General features: G+C 43.6%; 1 protein-coding gene across 1 annotated transcript; it reads right to left on the bottom strand.

The window, feature by feature from the left end:
- Positions 1–5,634: 5,634 nt before the first annotated feature.
- On the bottom strand, positions 5,635–23,400 carry TRA2B (transformer 2 beta homolog). The gene is made up of 9 exons (XM_082056776.1): positions 23,254–23,400; positions 16,990–17,123; positions 13,476–13,638; positions 12,559–12,747; positions 11,565–11,680; positions 10,251–10,334; positions 7,616–7,678; positions 6,846–6,919; positions 5,635–6,049 (listed from the first exon to the last, which is right to left on the bottom strand). The coding sequence occupies exons 1-9, from the start codon at positions 23,287–23,289 to the stop codon at positions 6,039–6,041; spliced, it is 870 nt and encodes a 289-aa protein (XP_081912902.1). The 5' UTR covers positions 23,290–23,400; the 3' UTR covers positions 5,635–6,038.
- Positions 23,401–23,690: the final 290 nt, after the last annotated feature.

Genomic DNA, 23,690 nt, shown 5'->3' with positions numbered 1-23,690 from the left:
CCGGGACGGGAGCGCCGGGCCCGGGGCCGCACTGTCGGGCGGTGGCAGCAGGTGGAGCCGGGAGACCCCCGCGGGGGGGCCGGGCAGGGATGTCCCCGCCCCGGGGTGCGGAGGAAGGTCCCCTCAGCCCCGGGGTGGGGGGATGCCGAGCCCGGGGTCCGCAGAGCCCCCGAGTAGGGTCGCGGTTGGCCCAGGTCAGTTACTCGTGGTGGTTCGGGAGGTCCGGCCCGGCCCGCAGCTACTCCGGCTGCGCACCCCGACAGCTCTGCCCTTACACCCCAGCTCCTCTGCCCTTCCACCCATCACACCCCAACTCCTCTGCCCTTGCACCCCAACATCTCTGCCCTTCCACCCATCACACCCCAACTCTTCTGCCCTTGCACACCAACTTCTCCGCCCTTGCACCCCATGTCCTCTGCCCTTACACCCATTGCACCCCAACCCCTCTGCCCTTACACTCATCACACCCCATCTCCAACACCCCGCCTGTCTCCGGTGTCCCGCTGGCAGATCCTGCTCCATCCTCGCTCAAAACCACTTAAGTTCATTCAGGGAGAGGGAAACCATCTCATTGAGGCACCAAGGCAAAAAACTCAGTAAGTAATTAAATGCCTGCATTAAACACTCTTTTTTGGAAAGCACAAGTGCACAAAGCCGCCCCAACTGAGGCCCGACCAGCCATTACTACATCATCCACAAGGCTTCAAGAAATGGGAAGCTGGTGCTCTGACATCCCAGCACTGAGTTCTGTGTGTTCTCAGCCCGGGGTAGGCAGCTGCCGTAGCTTTTGGGGGCACGTGGCTCACGGAGGTTCTGCTGAAGGATGTCCCCAAGCAACCAAGAGTCAGTGTCGCCACCTGCCTTCTTGAGAATACAACCCCAAATCATTCTGGAAGTGCATCCAGACTATGACTGGAGACTAAAATAACGTGCAGGAGTAATACTGGGTGACAGGAGGGGACAAGTGTCTTTGGATCAGAGCGTCACACCCTGGGGCCAGTTGTCCTTTGCTGGGGGGGACAATGGGCGGTGATGGAATTCCCCAGATTTCCAGCTGCGTGGCGGGACAATCGAACGCGACGCTCCCTTCTGCCACGCTCCATCCCGCTGCCACTCGTCCCCTGTCACGCGGAGGTGCTGGACGGAGTAGGAATAGCGGTGACGGGTGCTTGATGCCACGCGTGTAGCAAAAAATAGATGTGGTTGGACTGCGGTGATGCAAAGCCAGAAGAATCCTTTCTCCTCCGATTTCTTCGTCTTTGCTTTCAGCGCAGCTCCTGCCGGGCTCCCATTTAGTGGCGAGGCTGGGGGCTCTTCCATCCTCGGCACCTTTTTGGGGTGCTTTTGGGTTGAAACATGTTGATAATGTCATTTTTAAAAAGGCTCACCGTTACTCGGCTCACTAATTGATCCTCGGTGACGAGCTGTGGGCGGTAACCAGGCAGGGAGCTGCCGTGTCATTCCGTGAGGTCGTTGCCGCCGGGAAGCGGCTGGAGAAACCCGAGATTTCTCGAGTAATTAGTGCCCGCAGGTTGCGATACTCATTTATGACTCAAGTCTGCAGGAGCTGGACGTAACGTGGAAAGTCTGCAATGACCCGTGTGATCTCATCCCTCGTGCCCCTCATTTTTGGCTTTGCAGAAGGAGCTCAAAAACCTTCTTCAGATGTTTTCCCGACTCTATAAACCCGATACTCACTTTCCCAGGATTTTGGTGGAATGGTCTTGGTTTGGATGAGATGGTCAAGCGAAGCATGTGCTTTAGGGAGGAAGATTTAAAAGTACCGATGCAAAATAGCTGGCAAGGCAGTGGCCAAACAGGGTAAATGGTCCCAAAAGTGGTGCAGGACCCAGCAGGAAAGTCAGGTCATCTTCTGAGGGCAGCGCTGCTGGTGGGATGTGCAAGGAGATCCCTCCTCTCTGCAAAGAGATGCTGACATAGAACAAGTCATGGTGTGAATTGTGGGGTTGTCATATGCAGAGACAGGAGTTGGATGTGATGATCCTTGCAGGTCCCTTCCAACCCAGGACATTCTATGATTTTAAGTCTGGGAGGTGGCGGCGAGACTGAGAAAGAGAGCAAAAACCCATGAGAGTGAGGGAAGGCTGAAGGAGGGTTTGTTTAGTCTGCAGGAGGACATGATAATGGGCTTGTGTATGTGCAGGGCTGCCTTGAAAAGACAGCAGAAATTAGGGAAAAAAAAAGAGTGTTTTGTGGATGAGACACAGAAGAGGAGGAGGTGGTGCTGTTCCTCAGCTGGAGGTTTTGGGAGGAGGTAGGAGAAACATCTGGGGCTACCACATCCACCCTGGGGCCACCACATCTACCCTGGGGCCGCTAAGTCTACCCCTGGGTTGCTACATTTATGTTGGGGCTGCCACATCTACCCCAAGGTTGCCACAGCTACCCCGGGGCCGCCATACCTACCCTGAGGCTGCTACATCTACCCCAGGGTTGCTACATCTACCCCGGGGCTGCCACATCTACCCCTGGGTTGCTATATCTACCCCGGGGCTAACAAAATATCCCGGGGCTGCCACATCTACCCGGGGGCCGCCACATCTACCTTGGGGCTGCTACATCTACCTTGGGACTGCCACAGCTACCCCAGGGCTGCCACACACCAGGGCTGCCACACACCAGGGCTGCTACATCTACCCTAGGGCTACCACAGCATAAGAAAATCTAGAATTTGGTTAAAAAAACCCTTTGGGACACAGGGGAATAATTTTGCTCATCATCTGTGAGGAGATGATTGAAAATCTACTATAAAAAAAAATCTACTAACAGAATTTTGGAAGCTTTCAAACCCTTAAGATGGGATGGCGAGATGCAAGGTGACTATTGTGGACAGGGAGTTGAACTAATAACTGGGTCTTCATTAATTACACCTGTAGAGAGGCTGAGCGAAACTGAAAAATAACTCCTGAAGTTTTAACGATGGAGACTGTCGGTAGTGATGTACCAGGAGCTCCTTCCCAACACGTTAAACATTTGGCAGGCTCTCCTCAGGTGATTTGGAAGGGATGGATGTCCAGGACCAAGGGGATGGAGCCGTACCCATCGTATCAAACCAGGAAAAAAGGGATTGGCTTCTCCTGGCTCTGAAAGCAGCTCTCCCAGGGTGGGAGTACCCATCTTTCGTGTGATGGATTTGCTAGAACTGAAATATGAATCACAAAACCAATTCCTGGAACTCAAAGGAAGGAGTTGGTAGGGAAAACAGGATTTTTAGGAACTCATCAGGTTCGGCAGAAAAGCTTCTCGTGCAAGAGCTGCCAGGAGCCCTGTGCTCTCCGTCCCCCCACTGGACCCAGATGCTCTTAAGACCCCGTTTCAAGTTAATTTGTGCTTATGAGCCGCCTTACAAGTTGACAGAATGTTTTTCTGAATATACTAAACCCACAACCACCCCTTGAGCTGCGCCACCCCCGTGAGGACCATCCTCGAGTGTGGGGACCAGAGCATCTCTCACCCCAGGAGAGGCACAAAGCAACTCGGAGGAAACTCCACCTGTGGGGAGAGATCGGCACCTGGTTTCCTTTTTCCCCTCCACGTGCTTTTGAAGTTTTTTATTTCTCTAATTCCTGACGGGAAGCCAGGTCAGCAAAGGCCACGGCTGCCATGGTAGAGGATGCTCCCCTACGGCCACTGGAATTCCTGACATAAATCGGGGGACGCTTCTCCCCCTTCCCCACCACGGAGCGTCAGGACGTCCCGCGGTGATTCAGAGGTGGTTTTGGAGCGGGTCACATACCACAACAATCCGTCACTGCCACCAAATGGGCAGCGTGACACACGCTGGGGAGCATCCGAGCAGGGGCTGATTCAGCAGCAGGAAACACTCAGACAAAAGGCTCTTCCCCACCACAAGGCTGGAGTTTAGGCCTCCCTAAACACTAGGCACAGTTTAAAGTGGGTTTTAGGGCGCTGCCTCGCACTCACAGAGCATCCCCGCTGAATTTCGTACCTTGTACGGAGGAAGATCTCGCTTTCACGCAGATCCCAGCCCTGCCAGAAGCAGCAGGTATCGCGGTGCGGGGAAGGAGGGGGAGGATGGATGCTCTGCTGAACTCAGCTGCCAGGAACTGCACCACCAGTTGCGAAATCCTCATTTTTAACTAAAACATAAAGGCTCTTCAGCAAAGGACACATGTTGACCTGGCGTTTGTCAAGCCCTGCCGAGTGATTCAAAGGAAGCGTAAGAACGTGACTAAGAAAACACGTCAGAAGGACAATGAGGAGAAAGAAATCCTGTTGTCCAGTCTTACGTCCAGAGAGTAAAAACAGCTATGGATTTATAAAAAATATCCAGGTACTTATAAAAAATCTTCCTGTTTTACTCCTTCCTCCCTTCCAGGCATCTGCAGCAAGTCAGGCTTATTTCTTCAGTCTCTTGCCTTGTGCAATTGCACATAATTTGTGTAAAACTGCTTCTGAGGGCCAAAGGGGAATGCATTTTCTTCCCTACATCAGCAGAAACATCATTTTTTGAGTCCAGAAATGAGTATACCCCCATTTCTACACCAAAAATATTCTTGCCATAAAGCTCAACGCATCACCTCCAACTTAAGATGAAAAACTAATTAGATCCCAGCTCTAACTGCGCAGATTTACTCCGCAGTGCAAGATTGTTTGCCCAAGATCTTTTAAATCAAATAGAGAACAGCTGAAAACCCAAATGAGTGATTGAGTGATTTTTAAAATGGACTTTAGACGTGCTCAATGAAGAGCTTTAAGTGCATTTATCCCTTACGGGACAGCAAATGACTGTCTGTGACTAAAAGAAATAGGATGTAGCTCAGAGAACACAAGGGATTATCTGTATTTTTTGATCAGGCTGACAGGACTACTAATAATTGTTCCCACTGAATAACAATTTGGGGGTCAAACAGGCTCAGCACCTAAATCCCAACCTGTAAGGGCGTTGGTGGCACTTTATAGCCAAGTGCCATCACAGTATGTTTTAAATTCTTTAATGAAAGGATGACTTGCAGGGTTCCAATCATCCACCCCTCTCTGGAAGAGCACAGAGCACAGTTACTGAAAACTTCCATCTAACTGGAGCTGAAAACCACAGTATGAGAAGAAATGATGGAGGTTGCTCGCTGGAAATGGCACAAAAACGCACAGGAATGGGGGAAAATACTACACAGGGGGGAAAAAGAAAAGGAAGATTTGTGAATCCCAGTGGGCAAAATGGGCATATACTGGTGGGAAAGCATCATGTGAGACCTATAGTGCATGTTAGCCACATATGCAGATAATGATGTAGTCAACAGGACAACCATCAGTGAAGAAATAAGGAAAAAGAATAGTCAAAATGTTATTTCATTGCGTGGTTATCTCCAGCCACCCAAGCCCTCTCCTCATTTTAAGGCGTTACGGGCAATAATCTGCTCACAGCTCCGTGCCTACAAAAGTGGCTTGTTCTGCTCTTGCCAGCATGCAATCCGCACCCAGACTTCTCCACACACCGGGTTTCCAGACCGGAAGGGATTAAAACTTAGCAAGAAACTACCCAGAAACACAAAATTAGGGTGAATTTTTACTTCTGGGCATTAGACGTGATTCTAGAATACACAATGTGTTGTATACCCTCATCAACCCCTAACTTCTACTCAGCAACGGTAGGAAAAGAAAACCCAAACTTCTTTTTATTTTATTTTTCACTTTTTGAAAGCATTTTACACAGGTTTTGATCTTCAGGATACATTGGAATCAGTAGAAAAAAACCTAACTGAACAGTTTTGTCTTTACAATAAAAACCTTTCAGGAGTCAAAATTGAGACTAAAAAAATACATGCAAAACATACTCCTCTCCAAACACAACCAGAAACAAAGCACCAAACTACACAAATACGCAGAATGAAACAGCATTGAACGTCACAGAAGTAGTCTTCATAAAAGGTGTAAAAGTCACCTATTCGCTAGGCACTGTTCACTTGTTTCAACAGAAGAGACAATAAAAATATTGTCCACAAACTTGCAATTTCAACTCAAAGGCTGTAGCTAGAAATTCCTCTACATGTCATGCTTTAATAGCGACCTGAAAGAAAAAGAACAATAAATATACACTTAGATTTCCAAGGACCGACAGATTTTTAAGAGCACTGTCTAAATTCACTCCCAGGCCTCGAAGCAAGAGCCTTGCGATTCATCTCTAAATCCAGCAGTCAGGACATTCCTTTGGGTAGAAACACCCCAATTCTGGTCATACGCCCATCGCTGCCAGTTTAGTGCATGAGAATCCACTTGTACCTGCTCCGTGGTGGCGCTTTCCCTATGTACCCGTAAAAACAGTTGCACTTGTTTTCATTTAGACACAAAGGGTGAACATGAGAACACAACTTATTCATTCACAAAGGGAATGTGCCAGGAATGCTATTGTGTTTTATTCACTTTCTGCCATCAAAATGCTGCTTTATCTTCCATGCAAATGAGCAATTCAGAAAAACAAGTGCTATTTGGACCTGGGATGAAGTTAACGTCCCCTTCAACAAGCTATCTTGGGAAATTTAATTCCAGTGTTCGAATGCGCAAGCCTTGCTGCCCTAGAAGTAACCAAACTGCTAAAATGCTACAAACTGCTGTTTTAACAGAGAAAAAAATGGTACCTCGGACTTTTCAAACAAGTGGCATTACCTAGTTGATTTTTTTTTTTTTTTGCAAACTAAATATTTGTTCTGTCCTCAAGGTTGCCAGTTGCTCGATGAAACATTAAAGGGAACTGTGGTTCCAAGAAAATAACCGCACTGAGGCCAAATAGTCTTTATGGACACAAAACCTCAAAAGAAGTTCAGGTGGAAATGAGCTTATGACAGGTGAGCTTTAGGATAACTTACGAGGTGAATAGGATCGAGATCTGGATCGGGATCTGTAGCCCCCTCGGCTGTAGTACGGGGACGGGGATCTCCTCCTGGAAAAGACGGTGACAAGCAATGCCCCCATTAGAGCCCGTGGCAGACAAGCGGCAGCAGCTTTATGGGGACAACTCCCGGTATCCAGAGTGTACTTGGGCAAACTACCAAGCACACACAGAGCTGATCAACATTGCCACTGGATAACAAAGCAAAGATGTCATACTACTTTGGACTAATAAATAGAAGCTCTCTTGCATTCAGGATTTTAGTGTTTCAAGCCGAGAGCATCCCAAACAAGCAGTGCAAGCCAAACCACACCTTAGCTTTCCATTTAAATTATTTATTTTGAGATGAAGAGTTGATTTGAGGAGCAGTCACAGCTACAGCCAGCCCCAAACCCCTCCCATCCAGGCACTCCCAAGTTTTGCATCTCCTTGCCTAGTTTCACTCATTTCCTAATAATAAAAAAATCCCCAAACATTCAGGACATTAACTCCTTGGCATAAATCACAAGCTTTTCCTGTGCGAAGCCGCCCTAACCTGTCCTTATACAAACCTCACCCCTTCACACAGCGATGAAACTTGGAAATGAATTGCACTGCTCACAAAAGAGCTGCAGGTGCTCAGCATCCACCCAGTTTCTGTTAATTTGTTTAAAGATATCCTAGACTCTATTCATAAAATACTCCAAAAATACCACATACAAGAGGACTCCCAGTGTTGAGCAGACGCGGAGAATTTTCCTGCCATACCTGTAAAACTGATCCCTTTCTTGAACAGCTCTCCATCCTCCTCCTCCACCACCGCCGCCTCCTCTGTGAACACAAAAGCACAATGAGTTTTTAAAGTTGAAAAAATAAATAAAAAGTTTGTTTTACGAGCAAAAAGCATCACCGAGCATATGTGAAAACAATAAAACATTGGTTCCTACACTGGATAATGTTGATTTACTGTGTTCATTTGTATGTATTCCTGGAATGAGCTGCCTAAACCTGGTGTCAAGAAGAAGGCAAAGAGGACTCACATTCCAGCTGACCAATATTGTATTTTACAACGTCCTGCTCTCCAACGAGCAGCAATTCAAGGTCAGTATATAGCTCTTTCTTCTAAGACCTTTTCTATTCTAAGATGCTTACCCACTTGAGACAAGCAATTTTATTATATTTTTTTTTAAATAGCAAGATCAATTCACTGTCCTGAGGAAAAAGTTGAGGCAGGGAAAAAAACCCCACACCTTTAATTTTAACACTTCACAATCATGTTTAAACAAAGGCATTAGAGAACTGTGGTAAAACTTGTCCTGGTAGAGAACCTGCCTACAACTGAAATAATACATTACAGCATTTAACAATGTTCAGTGGTTGGGCTGGTACCTCCCCAGATTGATACAGTAAAACATTTGTAGGAGGAGACTAAATCGAGTTTGGGTTATGGAACAGTCACTGCCACAGGTGCTCAAAAAGGCCATAAATCCCATGGAGGACAAAGAACCCCCAAAACACCGCACTCTGAATCAGCAGGTCTCTATTTTTGTTTGAATTCTTCTCCAATTGGCACACAGCCAGAGTGCAAGCTGGGTTTGGGTTTAAGGTTATTCTTCAGTTTACATACTTTTCCAGCCAAGACTGGCCACTCCATGGCATTAAGGAGAAATTAAAAGTTTAACATGACAGTTCCCATCTGAAATTTCATTTCCCTTAAGGCTCCACTGCGCAGAGGCCGAGGAACGCAAAGTAATCGTTACCAATCGATTTTCTAGGGTGGAGTACTAGTATACAACCTATCTTTAACACTTCTGACCCTTCCTCCCTCAAGGAAGCACTCGTGACATTTGCAACACTATTCGCAGGATGAAGAAGTCGCTATTTTATCTGGGCAGACCATGATATTTTTCAAGTAGCCACAGACAAATCATTGGTGGCTTTACTTTCACTCTTTCAATACCTGCTACAAAAAGACGTTATAAAAGTTCTCCACTAAGCTTTAAAACATTAGAATGCTGGAACTGTCAATATTCAGAGTATTTCCACCCCAAAGGCCTAGTTCACAACAGACACGGGATGGGAGAGCGTGTAGGAAGGTCAGAACGTCACTGCCTCAAAAAGCAGGACCAAAGTGTGGCCATAAATTCTGATACGCTACACTCAGACCAGCACACTATAAAATCCATCTTCTCACACCATCTACTTCACATCCTTCATGTTCAGTAACTGTCACAGCCTGCGACCATTCTCGCAAGTGTACACCCAGAGCTGACGTAATTCCAAATTCTGATCAGGTTTTACAAACACCTGAGCCACCGCTCACTATCAGGAATGAAAAAGGTAACACTTCAAGGGTCGCGCCATAATCTAAACGAGGAATAACTTACATTTTAAGGACATGCAAGCAACAAACAACATTTTGAGGACAACCAGTAAACCCTGACTGGCCTTTTAGGAATAAAAAAGAAATTTGGACTATGAAGAAGTGCAAGAACACTGATAGCGTAAACCTCTTAACAGTTCATTATTTTTAGGTTTGTTAAATGAGACGAGGCTATGGTCACTATCCCAAGCAGGTTTTTGCGCCTTGTGCTCTGAAACAAAGCAGAATTTTGGTCAGAGAGCTGCTTTTTGGCCAATATCAAAGTGCTGGCAAGATGAAAACCAACACATCTGGGTTGTGTGGCCAGTGTCAACTTCAGATTTTAGCTGCTGCAGTTCTCCCAAAAGTACAAACCACTGATATTTCAAGGAAGTAGATTGTTAGAGGCAGATGACATCCAGAAAGCAACAGAAAAGTATACTGAAAGCTAAAATGAATTCATTATTTCCTTCATCTTTGAGCTACGATAATGCAATTTGAACTCATGTATTTCCATGAATACGTGGTTGCCATCAAGGAACAATCCTAAATCCACCCATTGCTGATGCACTGAAGCTTTGCAAACCACTTAGGAAGTATTACTACAGAATATTTGGTAACGGCAGAAGGAAAAAACAAACTAAAATCTGTGTGTCCAACTATGTGTCGCAAAAAATGTGAAGATTTCACAGGGGTAAATCTTGTTGACAGCATTAATGGAAAATGCGGAAGAAAAACTCGCTCTGTCGCCAAAACCAATTCGGTAACAACCACATTTTCAACAGATTTTGTATCAGTAGATTATAAAAACATGATGGACTAACTCATGCCACAGGTTAAACATCACTAAGTATTTCTTCATCCAATTTGTACTCAGCAGTCGTTTCGGTAAAGATTTTACAGTAAGATTCCAGAATGACAGCCAGCGCAAAACTATTTTGACGTACATACGTGGGATGAACTGCTTAACTTATATAGGAAGGAACGTAGCTGAGGAAGCAGAGTTTAAAAAGCAATCGAATATTAAAAATATCGTCTCACCTGTATGATCTGCTGTAATAGTCACGATCATCATACCCTCTGTCGTACCCTCTGTCGTAGTAATCTCGTCTTCGTGAGCTGCCGCTACAAATAGTGAAAAATCATTACGTTTAATGCAATATAAAACATTGTTTGCAGTGCTTTTCAGCAGGTGTGCAGCCAGTCAAGTATGCACTATTTTAACTGGGTTACATAATTACCTCATGTCCTCACAGTTGAGAATATTGTGAGCGCTCTTACTTTCCCATCAGTGCAGACGGGAACAGAACTACTTAAATAATTGCTTTTAAAAATGCTTGAACTTTAAGACAGCTACTTTCCTCCTCAGTTTGAAAACTCTTAACCTTTTGCTATCACAAGCACATGAGAAATTCAATTCTGGGACAACTCTTCATTCACTTTTAACTCTCAGAAAACTTATTTTGGAAGAACTTTCCCATTAAAAAAACCAACCTGAAGTCTCAACATACCAGCAGCTACATAACCACCAGTTTTATAAGCTGAAAGTCTTGGGAAAACAATTATACATTCTTGGCAACTTTAAAAGTGTATTCTGCAGATAAGGCAAACTGCACCACACAGCTGCTCAACTAGTAATTGTTAATTCACTCCTGAAAACTTGAGCTTGCAAAAGGTATACTGGGCAAAAACTTAAAAGAACTTAGAAATGTTAAAAAAGGCTTACTGTAAACTTATTTAAATGTTTAGGTAGGTCATTCCTGGGCTGTATAACTGAGGAACATGGGTTTCTGCTCACAGTAATGCAGGCTGACCCCAGCTCAGCCAGTGACGAGCCCTATATAAATTAACCCCTCTTATGGAAAGAGCTGCATCACTACCACACTTAGTCTTTAAATAAAAGAATTCTGGAGAGTCTCCTTTATCAGTTTTTCAGTTTACAGAAGCTTTTCCTGTGCGACCTCACCTAGGTGTTCCTGCTCCAGCAGGGGGATTGGACTAGATGATCTTTTGAGGTCCCTTCCAATCCCAAACATACTGTGATACTGTGATACTGTGATAATCACATCAGTGTCAGCACAGCTCTTGTTAAAGAGACTTTTAAAAAAAAATAATAATTAGGCATCAAGGGTGATTTTTGTAGCTTAGTTTCTGCGCTGAGACATTCACACACGGTACAGCACACAAGTCAAAGCAAGGGAACAGCCTTCTGAACAGCACATCAATGTAGAAGCCTGATCAACTCAGAAAAAACACACAGAATCAGGTCTCTTAGAGGGGATACAAAACAGTTTTTAACAAAATACAAGACAATTAATCCTACCCCGTGACAATTAACCCACCCAGGTGACTTACTAAGTGGGTCTTCCCATATAGATTCCAGGAGTGGGAGTGTGAGGTCTTTTTGTGATGGAGAAGTCTACCCGGATCCTTCTGCCATCCAGCTCCATTCCATTGGCACGTTCCTTCGCCTGAGCAGGGGCATAAAATACAATTAGCTCCGATGATTAACTTTATTTGCAACACAAGTTTCTAACCACTGCTTCAATTATTAAGATAAGTCCAAAAATGCTCAGTTTGGATGCAGAGCCAAGTTTAATTTATATGTAATGACAAACCTAAACTCTATGATGCTCTAGGCCGGCAGGACATAACTCTTAGTAACCACTTAAAATGTGACTTATATTGCATAAAAATCCTGAAAGGAACATAATCTAACAACTGATTCAGCACCCCTGTTTCCAACAAGAGGAACCTTTGAACACTTTTATGTAGGGAGATGTAACTACTTCAACACGCAACGTGAAATAAAGCATTTAGAAGTTAAAAAAAAAAGCACTGTTATGTTTAGTCGGTTGTGTTCCCCATCCCCCCCAACACATTCTCAAAACCTACTGTAACCTTGAATATAGTAATATCTCAGTCATAAGTAAATCTGAAGTAAAAAACCCAAACCCATTATTTTTTTTCTGCCAAGCAGCAAGACCCAAAGCTCCAACCTAATGTTGAAGTCTTAATGTCAAATCTGGAAGAGGCAACACGGGACCTGAAGTAGTGGAATTTAAACAGAATATAAGCTTAGTTACAGTCCATCAACACCGCTCTGCAAGGGCTGGCCTGAGTGTAGAATTCTATACCTGGTGAGTATAGAATTCCTTGCTCATTCTGTAGCATCTGTAAGCACAAATCCTGTAATTTGTTACACAGTATTGACTCTGTTTCAATTTACTGAATCCTTAGGGTTGCTGAGATGTATGTTCTGTAACTTAAAGGTTCTTCTACCATTTTAAAGGTCAAACAGCAAGTGAGAACACAGCAAACATGCCATATATTCTGTACCCCAACCTACTTCCTTAGCATCCTCAACGTTTTCGAAGTACACAAACGCAAATCCTCTTGAACGCCGAGACTGCTGATCATACACGATGGAAACGTCAGCAATCGGACCATACTTGGAGAAAACTTCTCTCAGATCTCTTTCTGTGGTGTACAGACTCAATCCAAACACGCCGAGACAACAATTGGGGTCAGGATTTGCCTAAAGGAAGGGATAGAAAGGTGTCAGAATAAAATCGCTTCTATTTGCAGTGCAGGTTGTGTCAAAAGCTTCAAGCCAAAACAACAACAGTAAAATGATACTGCTGAGATCAGGGTGGATCAACTTTCTAGTAGAAACTATTACAATAAATCTACACATACATAAGCCTCCTTTCTCAAAAACACTTTGCATTTCTTGGGGTATTGTACAAACTACAGCTACAGCACATAATAAGCACTGTATTTTTACAGTTTCCCCTCCAAAGGCTGTTGAATGCAGAGAGATAAAGCTGGATTTATCGCTTTATCACACAGGCCTCAATTTATCAATTCCCCCCCTACTTTAGCACAAACCACACCATGCTCAGCCACATGAGCCTGTAAAGCAGGCTGGACACACCAAACCACACAAATATTTCTCCCTCCTAATTCTACCCCCAGCCTTCCCTGCATACATTCACTCGTTTATGACAAAAGGTGTACTGACAACAGCCTGCACTGGTGGCACTTCTAATTAAATTAACAAATAAGATGCTCCACAATCCTAAGCAAACTTCGAGAGACCCACAGCTTATCAAAAGGCAAATGACAATTAACCTCAAGAATATCTTTTAATAGACCTGAGTGGGGAAGCAGAATGTTTTTCTGGAAAGCCAAATGAATTAAATCAGTGATTCCGGGATGTGTTCAGGACTATGTATGAGTCATGGAGTTCTATAATAGGCATACCCTGTTTCCAATGTGACGTCTGCGAGTAGACATGGGTGAATGGCTGTGACTGTGTCGTCGCCGATAATCCCGACTGTAAGACCTACTTCTGGATCTCCTATGCGAGCGGGACCGAGAGCGGGACCTTGTGTAGTGTCTACGGGAACTCCTCCTTGATCTAGATCTGAAGAAAAAAAAGAAAAGGACAAGATACAGTGTTTGGTTTGTTTGGGTTTTTTTTCAGCCCTTTAAAAATATATCAGATATTCACAAACAAAAAGCCCAAATAACTCTTTTCTGAAAAGCTACACTGTCACATGATTCAGCTATAATCGATTTAGTCACTACTCTCAAGGACCGTGCGCTAAGTCTTTACAATTAGATTACTGTAGATGCTCTCAGAGTGTTTCTACTGTAGAACATGAACCTCAACTTCCATTTTAGCTACCTTTTAATTCCCTAATAGTTTTTAACTTTCTCTAACAAGGATATCTTGGCTGGACACAGTACATGCTTAACATATTCACAGCACTTAAGTAGAAATAGCTGGGGCGGCTTGCTTTTAACAGAAAAAGGGAACAGGAGTAAATATGACCTAACATAAAGCACATATGATTTCAGAGATGCATCCTAACACTCAGAATAGTGCTGCTTTCAGTGACACAGAAAAGCAAACACTTTTTACTCAGTGCATAGTTACAAACACACAAGTCTGGCAAACACCCCTGAAAAAGAGCTTAACACAACTGAAGGAATTTAGCTGTAGGAGGGTGATTTACCTTCTGGTGTTTCAACAGCTATTTGACATTAGCTGTACACTAACATCTACATGCTCACACTTTGAGTGTATTTAGGCAAAGATGTAACTGCTCACTAATTTCAGCCCAGAAAAGTTCCCAGAATGTTTTCTGACAGCACTAGGTCCTTCCTACTAAGACCTCAGCCCTCCCAACACAATATTAGTTGAAAAATTGGGCAGGCATTTAAACTGGATTATTACACCTGAGCTTGGCCAGCTGATGGCAGCCAAAGAATAATCTGCATTCCACACAACTGCAAAGAAAATCTCAGCAATTGTTCATCTTCAGGCTCCTGTTTGTGTCTTAAATGTCTGTCCTCTAGTCTGTGGAAGTCAAGGTGGCGATTACTGGCCATAAGCAACCATCATCATACAACTGTGTTTCACACATGACCACCACGCTGGCATCAACAAAACTCTTCATCTGAACTTATTTTTATTTCTGAGCATTTAACAGCTTCTTCCCTGGCCAGGTAAGTGCCACCAGATGGCCAAACTGCATCATATACATTCCTCCTTAAAGAAAAAGGCCTTCGGCCTCATCAGAAGTGAGCCAGCTATGTTCTGTCTTCTCAACTTGAAGCGTGTACACACGTCCAGGCGAAACAACTTCAGCATGTCCCATGACAACACTTCCCTCTAAATACATAGTGAGAATAAATTCTTTTTGGCAACGTAAAGTTAAAAGAAAAAAGAGGGGACTTCCCTGAAGCGAGGAAGATAGTAAATAAACACAAATCATAATAAAAAAAAGGAGTTCAACACATGCATATAGCCACATTTCAACAGCTGACATAACAAAAGGCAAAGACAGAACTGATGCTCCAGGTAAGAGAACACACCCATTACAATGAACAAGATCAGGACACTTCTAAACCAGGTAATCCACTATGTGAGAAAACAAGGCTTATTTTAAATAGGCACTGCTTATATTGCTGCCTTAAATGTCATGCTGCCATTATTCTTCACTGCAAAGGCACCACAGCTGAAAATCCTATTCCTTCATTAAGAATTGTTTGGACTTCAGAGTCAGCCAAAAATAACAAGCTTCCCATGCTCCCGATGAAAACTCCAATAAAAGCAGATTTTTAAGTCAAGTATATCCACACCCCAATGGATAAATACGCCAGGACACAGATTTGTTCCCAAGTCAAAGTTTAATTTATAAAGCTGGTAATTCAAAAATACATTTGCAATAGAAACTGCCAAGAAATACGGAAGTTCTAACAAGGTTATTTCTCTGCTGAGAGCCAGTTAGATGACCTGTTCGTGATCACATCCCAACACGTGATGGCACTGAAAGCAGATATAAGCATGTTGGTTCTAAATATGTGCCCTGACACAATTCTGCCAATGAACACACTAATGCTGCAATATACTTCCAGTATTTCCAGTCGGAGGAATTTTCAAGACAGCTGTTAAATGCTCAGGAAGCTGTGGTAGTCATAAGCTTCTACTATTGTCAATCAAATATTTAAAAAAATCAGTTGCCGGGGTATTATTTAAAGCGTGATTCCTTCTAAGAGTAAATGAGTCAGGTTTCTCCTAAATTCTAGATCTTGCATTTGCTTCTTCCAGCATTTTAAACAATTTGTGATCGCATTCTTAAACAGTATTATGGTTATTCTGCAAGTGAGAAACACGGTGCTTTTTAAGAGAGTATGGAATCCCTAGGGGTTATGGATTAAGGTGCAGAAGGACATGCTGGTCTGGGTCCTGATTTGCTTGTTATAACTTTTCCCAAAGGTTTTCAAAACCCAAGGGGATAAAGCCCTGAGAACAGAGTCTGAGCCCAGAGCTGGGTTCTGGATCTTTCCTGCGCTGTCCTACAAATCTCTCCCTCGTAGCAATTCCAGAGGTCACTCCAATTTCATACTCTACCTTCCTCCAGTCTGACCCCCAAGCTTTGGCCAGCATAATTAATCACTTACACACTTCAAACTATATTGTGAGCAGCTCAACTGGAAAGCCCTCTGCTGAAACCCACTTTTTTTTTTTTTAACCTGCATGAGTAAAACTATCAACACATTGATTTCCATAGGCAGCACTCAATTATCTAGACAGATCAGAAAATAATGTCCTTCAACCATTTATAGGTTTTGTTGCCACTCTTTATTAAACACGTACGTCTTACATGACACACCTAGTAAAGGAGTGTCAAGTGGCTAGCAGCAACGTTTATAGTCATATTTTGATACAATCAGCATATTTTATGTCTCGGTTATTTCTGTTAACAGTTTCAAGAAGAATTCTGTCATTGGGTCCAGCCTGTTTTGCAGATGACTATAGGGATAGGTAACACAGCACAAAAGGCATTTTCACAGTGTACATTTGCGTTGCCACGTAACAAATACAATAAGCAAGATGCTTTCTCCACTGTTTTTTTTCAGAGCTGGGAAAGCTGTCTTATCTTTAAAGCTTTCCGGCCTGTTAATTTTCAAGTTAAATTAATATGTATTTATAAGGCCAGACAGATGTCTGTGTTGAATTCACATTTATCTCTATTGCTGCTTTTTCATGGAATATTAACTACTCTGGAAACATCATTGCTTCTAGTTTATACACTAGTGTGACCTAAAACGGAAAATCATCTTTTAATTCACCAGAAAACTAAGACTTAAGATTTCCAAATGCTTCACACTCGGATTTTACCTCTGTAAACAGAACTGGGCTAAACTGGACTTCCGTCCACATCTCACCTGTGAAGAGGAGGGAGAGGTAAAAGAAGCAACTCACCTGGATTCAGACCTGGATCTAGATTTTGACCTGGAGCGCCTGGAATCCTCCTTAGAGCGCGATCTTGCAGGGGTGTGCCGCCCCGACTTGCCAGAGCCATGAGCGCTTCCGCTTCTGGAAGCAGAACGGGATTCCTGCACGCAGATATTGAAAGCCTAATTTGTACACCATTTCTTGGTTACCTAAGGTCTGTAAACAAGCTCCAGTGAAATAAATGGTAACAATTCATATCTATGTGTCCGGGCAGTTGGCATTAGAACTGCCTAGATTTTTAGGAAGTTGTTTTATTTTTTTTTTTTTTTTTCCCTGGTAGACACTTCTTTACCCTGCATATACTTTTGCTATTAAACAGATAATGCATGCATGTTTAGCAAAATATACAGGGACACATAAACAGACTAGTAATTACTTAGCGTAGTGCTTTCAGATTCCAGATTACTTCTTATCTTAACTTCATTTTTATTCCTTTTCTTCATTCTTCCGTTTCAAATTCTGACTTCTTTCATCTTCCCCACTTCACACAAATTGCTCAATATTCTACAAGTGGGACTTCTGGTCTGATAATTAGCATGCATTCACTTTCTTTTTTTTCAAATTTCAGCTTCACTTATTCCTGAGCTTCAAATAATTCTCATTTATAAAACTTGTCAAATGGCGACTTCCGCATTTTCCTTCTTCAACATTAACCTTAATAGAAAAAGAACAGGATGAAGAATATTTAAAAACTCCAGGATAAAATCTAGTGCCAAAACTGAAACTAGAAAAAAAAAAAAAGAAAAAGTTTTGTGGACTTTTACTATATATGCAGTTCAAGAATTGACTCTACCAAATGACCTATTATTTTATAAACCGATTCAGTCAATTCAGTTTAACTTAATACTAAGAAACTGAACTTGCTACTTATGCCTATGTTTAATAGCAAATGCACGGTGGATCAACTGAATACCTACTAATGAATTCTAGCATCAGGAAACTCCAAATATTTCACATTGTCAGCCACGTACTGCGACAAAATCAACAAGAAGTGACTTAAGAAGGTCCCTACTGCAGCCAGAGACAATGAACTGATGCACTTTTTTGGATGCAGAAAGCACAATGCGGTTGGTCCTTCAATGACTTAAAAATATGTGACTTTTGGGGCCGTCCTCACAGTTTAGAATCCCTGGTTGGAAGGTTTAGGAGCGCACTCGCACCTACTCCGCCTGCACAACTGGGTTTACACTTGCAGGCTTCATGCTTACAGGTAAATCAGAATTTTCCAGCGACCAAAAATGCCCATCTGTGCAAAACACTCAAACACTGTTCTAGAATACCCCATCTACTCTATTATTTACTTGTAATCTTGGTAATGATATAACCTAATTAGCATTTTAATCTTTAATCTTTTAGATTTTTTTTAAATTAGCGTAATGCTTAGCTTCAGTCACATGGCTTAAACACTTGGTTTGAACACACTAGAAGATGTTATTTCAAGATACTAGGGAAAATTTAAAATTCAGTAGCAGAATTCTACTTTTTCCTAAAAAATAAGCAATTCTAAATTTTGTTTCAATTCTGATCAAGAACACTCACTTACAATACGGGAGCACCAAACCGTTCTCAAAAAAATCACTTGTTCTATCCTTGCAACATCTCTTAAACCTGAACACTCAAACTTAATGGCCATTTCGTACTAAGCATTCAGAAACTCATTTGCTAGAGCAAAATGTCATCGTGCTTAAACCACTTCCATACAATTTAAAACAAAGTTTAGCTATTTACAATTGCCTACCATGCAATGCCTGGGGGACGGGGCTCAATTTGCAGCATAAAGCAGATTTTAAATTAATACCAAGAGCAAGAGAAATAAAGCAAAGTTGATCAAGGTCGCAGTGTTCTGAACTCCAGCCACCTCATATATTAACCCTGCACAGGCTAGCGCAAATACTGAGAACTAATTTAAGCGTCAAGTAACAAATTTAAGCTACAGTCATTGCTACAAAGGAAAACAATCCACAGAGACGAGTTCTGAGTTAATGTATTAATTTAGCAATAAGTCTTTGATTTTAAGAGTTAGACAAAGCAGATGGAAGGAGGGATAAAAACCAAAACTAAAGCTGTTCTTCTACGTTTGAGGAAAAATAATTCTGTTCACAAATACAGGTGGTCTAATGCTGAAAAGGACACAAGAAACGCACGCTGGGAGGATCTTAACCCATAAATGTACCCCACACCTCTTTTTAGAGTTTTTATTAGTTAATAAGCTTTGAAGAAATCAGCAGACAAACAGTATTAGCATAAGCAAATGACTGAAGTTTTCAGCTATTTGGTAGATTTTTAGAACCATCTCTGCTGTATTACTTATGTGGAAATCGGACACTGAGGATCCGGGAAGAAACAAACCTTAAGACAATTGTATATCTAAATCAGAAAATTAAACAGCTGGCTTTTGTTCACCTAGCTCCTTTGGACTTTGCAACATTTTCCAGTTTTTAAACATCCACATTTTGTATCGCATAACATCTTTTTCTGAACCTTTCTCTTTGATCTACCGTATTTTACAGGATTAGGCCCCTTCTTTTATTACCTCCAGCCTCAAAGGAATTCCTTGCATCTCACCTGCTCCGGATGTTACTGAGACCAGTAATAACCCCTGAAATTTCAGAGCTGTTACCCTCCCCACCCCAAAATTCCAACCACCAGGAGCCTCCAGCACTCCAAACTCAGTTTACACCCCACTCTACTGACACACTTAAATTGGAGAGTTTCTACCATCTGGTTTTGTTGTTCTTAATACGTTCACTTTTTCTACCTTTTGCTCCTTGGCTTTGTGAATTTGAAGCTTTTAAAAATGCCAAAATAGGCTACTGCCATGACACGTAAAAGAGAAAATAAATAACCTTATTTATTTTCCCTATATTCAAACACTGCTGGTAAGCAGATCAAGACTGGTGTTCACTATTAAATAACCTTTTTTGGTTTTCTAACCTTGAATTTGTGAAGTGTAGATTTTTAAAGCCACCAGATCCCTTGATCTTTACCAACAGTTCTTCCCCTTCATCAGGCATTACTGGAAGTCAGGTGGAAGCCCTGAAGTCCAGATCTGTAGTTTCCAAACTCTTCTTTCCATACTTCCAACACATTAAAATGATATTTTTAAGACCTCTAAGCACATTCATAAAGATCTCTATAAGCGAGATTATTTTGGGGACAGTAGGTGGAAAAGGTTTCCCTGGACAGAAGGAGTGTTCTTCGCACTTCTGAGATCCACTTATTCCCCACGGGAATAAAAGTTATGGTTCACTTAATATTATAAGATACAGTCAAGATTATTAGTATTTTTTTTTAATCTTAAATCCCTATCAACTTCTATATTTCCACTTGTTTTCCTAAAGAAAGGTGCAGCCTCACATTGCACATTATCAAATGTGCAGTCAGATTTATTCAAGGTGTGGCTGTGCTAATATCACATTCCTAAAACCTCCCTACTGCTGAATTTAGTTGTTGATCTGAGAAAAAACAACAGCTTTTGCCTGTCTCTCCCTGAAGTACATGATCACCAGATCAGATCACTGTTGAGGGAATCTGGGGATCCACTCAGAGGGAAAGCAGAACCCCTTTCCCACAAGGGTTTTCAAATTCTACCCAAAATAGACAAGAATCTGTTGTGAAAAACTATATTAACAACAAGCAGGGAAGCCCAGTGGGCTCATTTAGCGCTCCAGGCTGGCAGGGAACTGACCCATCAGCAAAAATTAAAATAAATTAACACACCCCCCACACAAAAAAACCCAACCCACACCCCCAAACCTGACTACCATACTAAACAGTTTCCAATCAGGTACATGCCAAGTAATCACTATCAGTTTTAACTAATTCACAGGATGAGACTCACTATTTTCTCCTTCAACTACGCTTCCTTCCAGCCCTTCCACACCTGAATCCCACGCACAATATCAATAAATGAAAACGACAGTTACTCAGAAAAATGCGGCAATTATCACAGCATACTGACAACATTTGAGGTATTGGTAGCATTTAATAATTTAGAGTCTTTTCAGTTAAGAAGTTTCCAGAGTTCAATCCCATTATGGGGTATAAGCTGTAAAAGAGAATTTGACTGGGGATTTTTTTTTGCTGACATAAGCCAGTTTAAGTTTGTGTTGCTGCTGAAACAGCAAATCCCATTACTTGCAAAAGCACCCAGTATTTCTTCTTCACCCCCAATTAGGACTTGCAGCTACACACTCAAGCCAAGCCTGCAAAGCAATGCTGCCGGAAACAGAATCAGAAAACAAGAATTTGGCTGATTTAATTCCCAGATCTGACTATACAAACACCAGCACAAGGGAGAGAGCAGGAACACGTTTTCGGCAGCACGATTCTTGTCAGCAGCGTGGACTTGGAACAGCTTAACAGACAGTTGTAAAGTCATATCCTGGATTATTTATTTCGCCAAACACTGTTTCTACTCTGCAGAAACTTTAGCAGTTCCAGCCACTGACGTGGTAAAATATAAGCCTTAAGTAAGCAAAAAAAAAAAAAGAAAAAATCATAAATAACACTGGCAATAGCGCTGCAGAAGCCACTCCCTGATCTAGTCCATAATAAGAGGCTTGTAGTTTAGTTTTAGAAACAGGTATCCCTGCATTCAACTTACCTCTTTATGGTTCATCAAAGTTCAGACAGAACTCATTTTAAGCCTTGGTGAACACTGCCTGCACATGTTTTCTATTTTTATTTATAAAACCCCATAAATGATGAGAGAAAAGCAGGTGGGACAGACACTGCTGTACTATCGTACCCTGTATAATCATTTCCAAAAGACTTGGCTGTAAAAGCTCTAACAATTCCACTCTTTCTGACTGAAAATACAATGCAGGTTATCCTGGCAAACTTTACCGAAGCTACAATACCATCTTAAAAGTGGTTTTTCAGTCTGAACTGCACAATCGAAATTAAACCAATTCTTAAAAAAACTAACACACCTTAAGCAAGACAGAAGTAATATTCTCTCACTAAAAATATACCCCTTGCAAGAGTAACATGAAGACATCCATGAAAATACAACACTGGGAGTGGTTTGAGTCTATTCTTCAGTCCCTAATCTTTCAGTGTTCGATTCCATTGAGCATTTTTAGCTTCCTGGAGACCCCACTTTTCTAACCTACCCTGAAATAGAAGCACTTATACTATCAAAACTTATTACAGTGAATCTGAGTAAGAAAAGGGCATATTCAAAGAAAGAAAACTGCACTTTTGTGCACGCTTTTTTGCCACCTCTAGCGAAGGTTTACATTTTAAACTACTGATCGACTCTACAACTCCCTCTGATGCTGCAATACGTTTTAAAGTTAGGCTGATGCTGAAAAAAACCCAAAATAAAACACAGTATTGACCCATGTGCTGCACTCGCCTGTTGCAGTAAAAATTAAAGACCTCAAAGGAAACCAAGACTGATTCACTAAAAAAGAGGCCATATGTACTGTGTATTGCCAATTTACCTCACAAATGTAAGGCTTAGCAAGTAAACTACTGCAATATTGGTAAAATACCACCCAGAGAGTAAAATCTTGCAGAACATCTGCTCAGGTTTCACAAATAGAGGGTACTGCCCAAGCACTGAGAGCAATCAGCCCGAGCTTTAACCCTCCGACTTTTGCGGTCCCATTTAAACTAAATTAGAAACCACGCTCCCTGGATGCAACTATATCAAGAAGGAGAGTTAGTGTTTTTACAAGCAAGCCCGAGCAGCAGCAGAACAGAGTTTCTAAAAAGAGAATAATTCGCCGAAGGTGAATTGGGTGAACTGCAGCTTTGCGGGGAGCATAACAAAGGATGTTCCTTCCTCAGCCAGACGCTCCCTCACGGGGCTGGGGGTGGCGGGCGAAGCGGAGCCAAGGCTGCTGCTGGAGAGCCCGGGGGAAGCGGAGCCGGCGCAGGCTCCCGGGCAGCCCCAGGGTGCGGGCAGCCCCGCCAGAGCCCGGGACCCGCCGCCCTCGGCCATTTTGTCCCTCTCCGGCGCGCCCGGTCACCAGCCCAAGATGGCGCCGGGCGGACTCGGCGCGGAGGGCGCGGAGCGCACGGGCAGCTCGAGCGGCCCCGCCGCGCGGTCCTAGCGCCCCCCCGCCCGCCATTTCCCCCCCACCCCGCCAAGCCCCGGCCCCGCCGCACCTCCGCCGGAGCCTCCTCACCCGCCGCGCCGCAGCCCCGGAGCGGGGCGGAGGAAGGTGGAAGGGAGAGGGGGGGGGCGGCCAGGCAGCGCACTCAGGCTCCGTGTATTACCCGCTCGCCGTAGTTCTGCTCCCCGCTGTCGCTCATCGTCCCGCCGCGCCGCTCCCCGCCACCGCCGACCCGACCCGACCGTCCCCAGAGCCAGCGCTCTCCGCAAAGGAAGTGACGGCGAACTCCAGCGCGCGCGCGCGCGCGCCAGGCCACGCCCCCTCTGCGCCTGGGAGGCGAGGCCACGCCCCCAACAGGGGCAAGGTCACGCCCCCAAGCGATGCCACGCCCCCCGAGCGAGGCCACGCCCCCGTCGGGAGACACCGCCCGCGGGTTTTGGCGGGAGCCGCCGGTGGTCCCAGCGTGGGGTCCGTCCCCGCTCGATCCCGGGGCGGGTCACAGCCCGAGTGGCCTTCAGAGGCAGCTCCACTGCCGGTTGTGCCCGCCCGGGCGGGGCAGGCTGCGGTCAAGGCCGGGATCGACTCTCTCCCTGCGGCATT

The sequence above is a fragment of the Streptopelia decaocto genome (genome assembly GCF_964273445.1).
Source record: "Streptopelia decaocto genome assembly, chromosome: 6".
In the NCBI taxonomy this organism is placed as follows: Eukaryota; Metazoa; Chordata; class Aves; order Columbiformes; family Columbidae; genus Streptopelia; species Streptopelia decaocto.
This window is presented reverse-complemented; position numbering and strand designations above follow the sequence as displayed.

Bases quoted from the DNA above. Each gene is read 5' to 3' on its own strand.
- TRA2B (XM_082056776.1), bottom strand. From the start codon at position 23,289: ATGAGCGACAGCGGGGAGCAGAACTACGGCGAGCGG. The intron at 10,335-11,564 runs GTAAGTCACCTG...CACTATTTGTAG, and splicing joins TATATGGGAAGACCCACTTA to CGGCAGCTCACGAAGACGAG. The intron at 7,679-10,250 runs GTGAGACGATAT...TTGTGTTCACAG, and splicing joins TATTACAGCAGATCATACAG to AGGAGGCGGCGGTGGTGGAG.